The 2,064-nt window shown below is 29.2% G+C and overlaps 1 protein-coding gene across 1 annotated transcript in view; it reads right to left on the reverse strand.

Moving 5' to 3' along the window:
• Window positions 1-239: 239 nt before the first annotated feature.
• Window positions 240-2,064, reverse strand: part of LOC106460941 (dnaJ homolog subfamily A member 1-like) — a 14,892-nt gene continuing 13,067 nt past the window's right edge. The window contains exon 7 of the mRNA XM_013920695.2: window positions 240-1,522. Within this exon, the coding sequence (XP_013776149.1) occupies window positions 1,400-1,522 (123 nt within the window). The 3' untranslated portion in view covers window positions 240-1,399. The remainder of the gene's footprint in view (window positions 1,523-2,064) is intronic.

Below are 2,064 nucleotides of genomic sequence, written 5' to 3' on the forward strand. Positions count from 1 at the left end.
AATACAAGATGCTACCCAAAACATTTCTGATAAACCCTGAAATAGAGCCTTCTTAACATGACCATAAACTTAATTCTCAGTTTCGAATATACATACAATAAATAAAAGAAAATCCTCTTTCATTTCTATTGTTAAAAAACCCAATCTTTCATGGTAACAAAAATTGACATTCTGCAAGATTTTTCATATCCAGCTACCCTTTTTTTTTTGTAAATTCTACAATACAACAACACCCAAAAAAAAAGTTTAAAGATTTTTATTTTTATGACACAACATTTTATCTACAACTTGACTGGTGAAAAGTTACACTTCAACTAGTCCAGTTCACACCATAACAATTGTTGTTAAAGTTTTTTTTAAGTTGTTGTAGAATAAAGATCTTAGAATGTGAGATAATCATGAAATGGTTTTCTTGTGAATACAGAAAACTTCAAAGAGCCTAAAAAAATTATGACACAACATTTTATCTACAACTTGACTGGTGAAAAGTTACACTTCAACTAGTCCAGTTCACACCATAACAATTGTTGTTAAAGTTTTTTTTAAGTTGTTGTAGAATAAAGATCTTAGAATGTGAGATAATCATGAAATGGTTTTCTTATGAATACAGAAAACTTCAAAGAGCCTAAAAACACCAGATAGCTTATGACTATTATTTGTTTGTAGTTATGCACAAAGCTACACAATGGGCTATCTGTGCTCTGCTCATCACAGGTATCGAAACCCGGTTTCTAGCATCGTAAGTCTGCAGACATACTGCTGTGCCACTGGGTGGCAGCTTATGTCTAAGTGTCAATATTGGAAATGATTTGCCTGATGGGAACATCCATTTCATGAACTCTGATAAAATAAATAGGGTTTCAATGAGTTCAAAGTAGGCTTCTTATCTAGCCAATCATTTATTACTATATATCCAAATAAAAAAACTGGGCTTGAAAATTCTTCAGACTTCAAACCATATTTCTACAGAAGATATATAGATTACAGTTTATGGTTTTTAATTAACAAAATCAAGTAAAGCAGTTTGATTACCTAAATAAACATACCAGTATTTAATTCACTATTGACTGTTTTCATAAAAAAACTTTTCAGGATTATTCTCATTTTAATTATGACTTTATATGTATATTACATATTTCTGATAAATGATCATTTCACTATAATAAACCTCAAACGTTTACTTTTGCAAGTAAGAATAAGCGAACATAAGACAATTAAAAACATGAAATTTATAGTGAATTTCTCATTAGACACTTTACAAATAAATATAAGATTATGGAAAACACTGAAGCATACAAAATAGCTAATATACTTCTAATAAACCAAAGTTCAGATGACCACAGGTAGTAAATGAATATTTTTTGTATATTTAATTTTAATTAAACTACAATCAACAAGATTAGTGTGTTTGACACTGAACACCACCTCCCCTGTGATGCATGTGATCATCATCTTCTTCATAAACTTGCTTATGTTGATGTCTTCTAGCTTCTTGCTGTGGGTCAAGGTCTATAAGAGCCACCTTAAAGTAATAACCAAACTTTGTAAAGACAGATCAACAAAACATTGTTTACATCTAACTATACAATATACCCACTGTTACAGTCTCCCACAACTATTATTTTCATTTATTTGAAGATCTGAACCTAGTAAATAACCAAAATGTTTTACACAAAGAAAAAAGATTATTCTATATTTCACTATACAAAGCTAACTTCACAAAAAGGGTCACTGACATTAGCTGTAACTAATACTTTTTAATGTTTACTTTTAAAATGTTTTTTGCCACCAAAAAGTTTTGATTTTTTTAAACAGCAATCTTTACAAAAGAATGACGAAGTCTCTTTACAAGTACATTACATAGATACATTTTAAAAATTTGACAAGCAGATTGAAATGAAATTAATTTATCTGTTTTCATAAGACTATTTTAGTGCCATGATAAACTTTCCATACTAATTTTCACATTGCAGTGTTTAACAATCACTACCTCATATAATTACATATTCTGAATTGTAAAAGAAAATACTCAAGTCCCTTTGTGAATATGTATTTTGTTGTGAC

This window comes from Limulus polyphemus, unplaced genomic scaffold, assembly GCF_000517525.1.
Source record: "Limulus polyphemus unplaced genomic scaffold, Limulus_polyphemus-2.1.2 Scaffold866, whole genome shotgun sequence".
Taxonomy (NCBI): domain Eukaryota; kingdom Metazoa; phylum Arthropoda; class Merostomata; order Xiphosura; family Limulidae; genus Limulus; species Limulus polyphemus.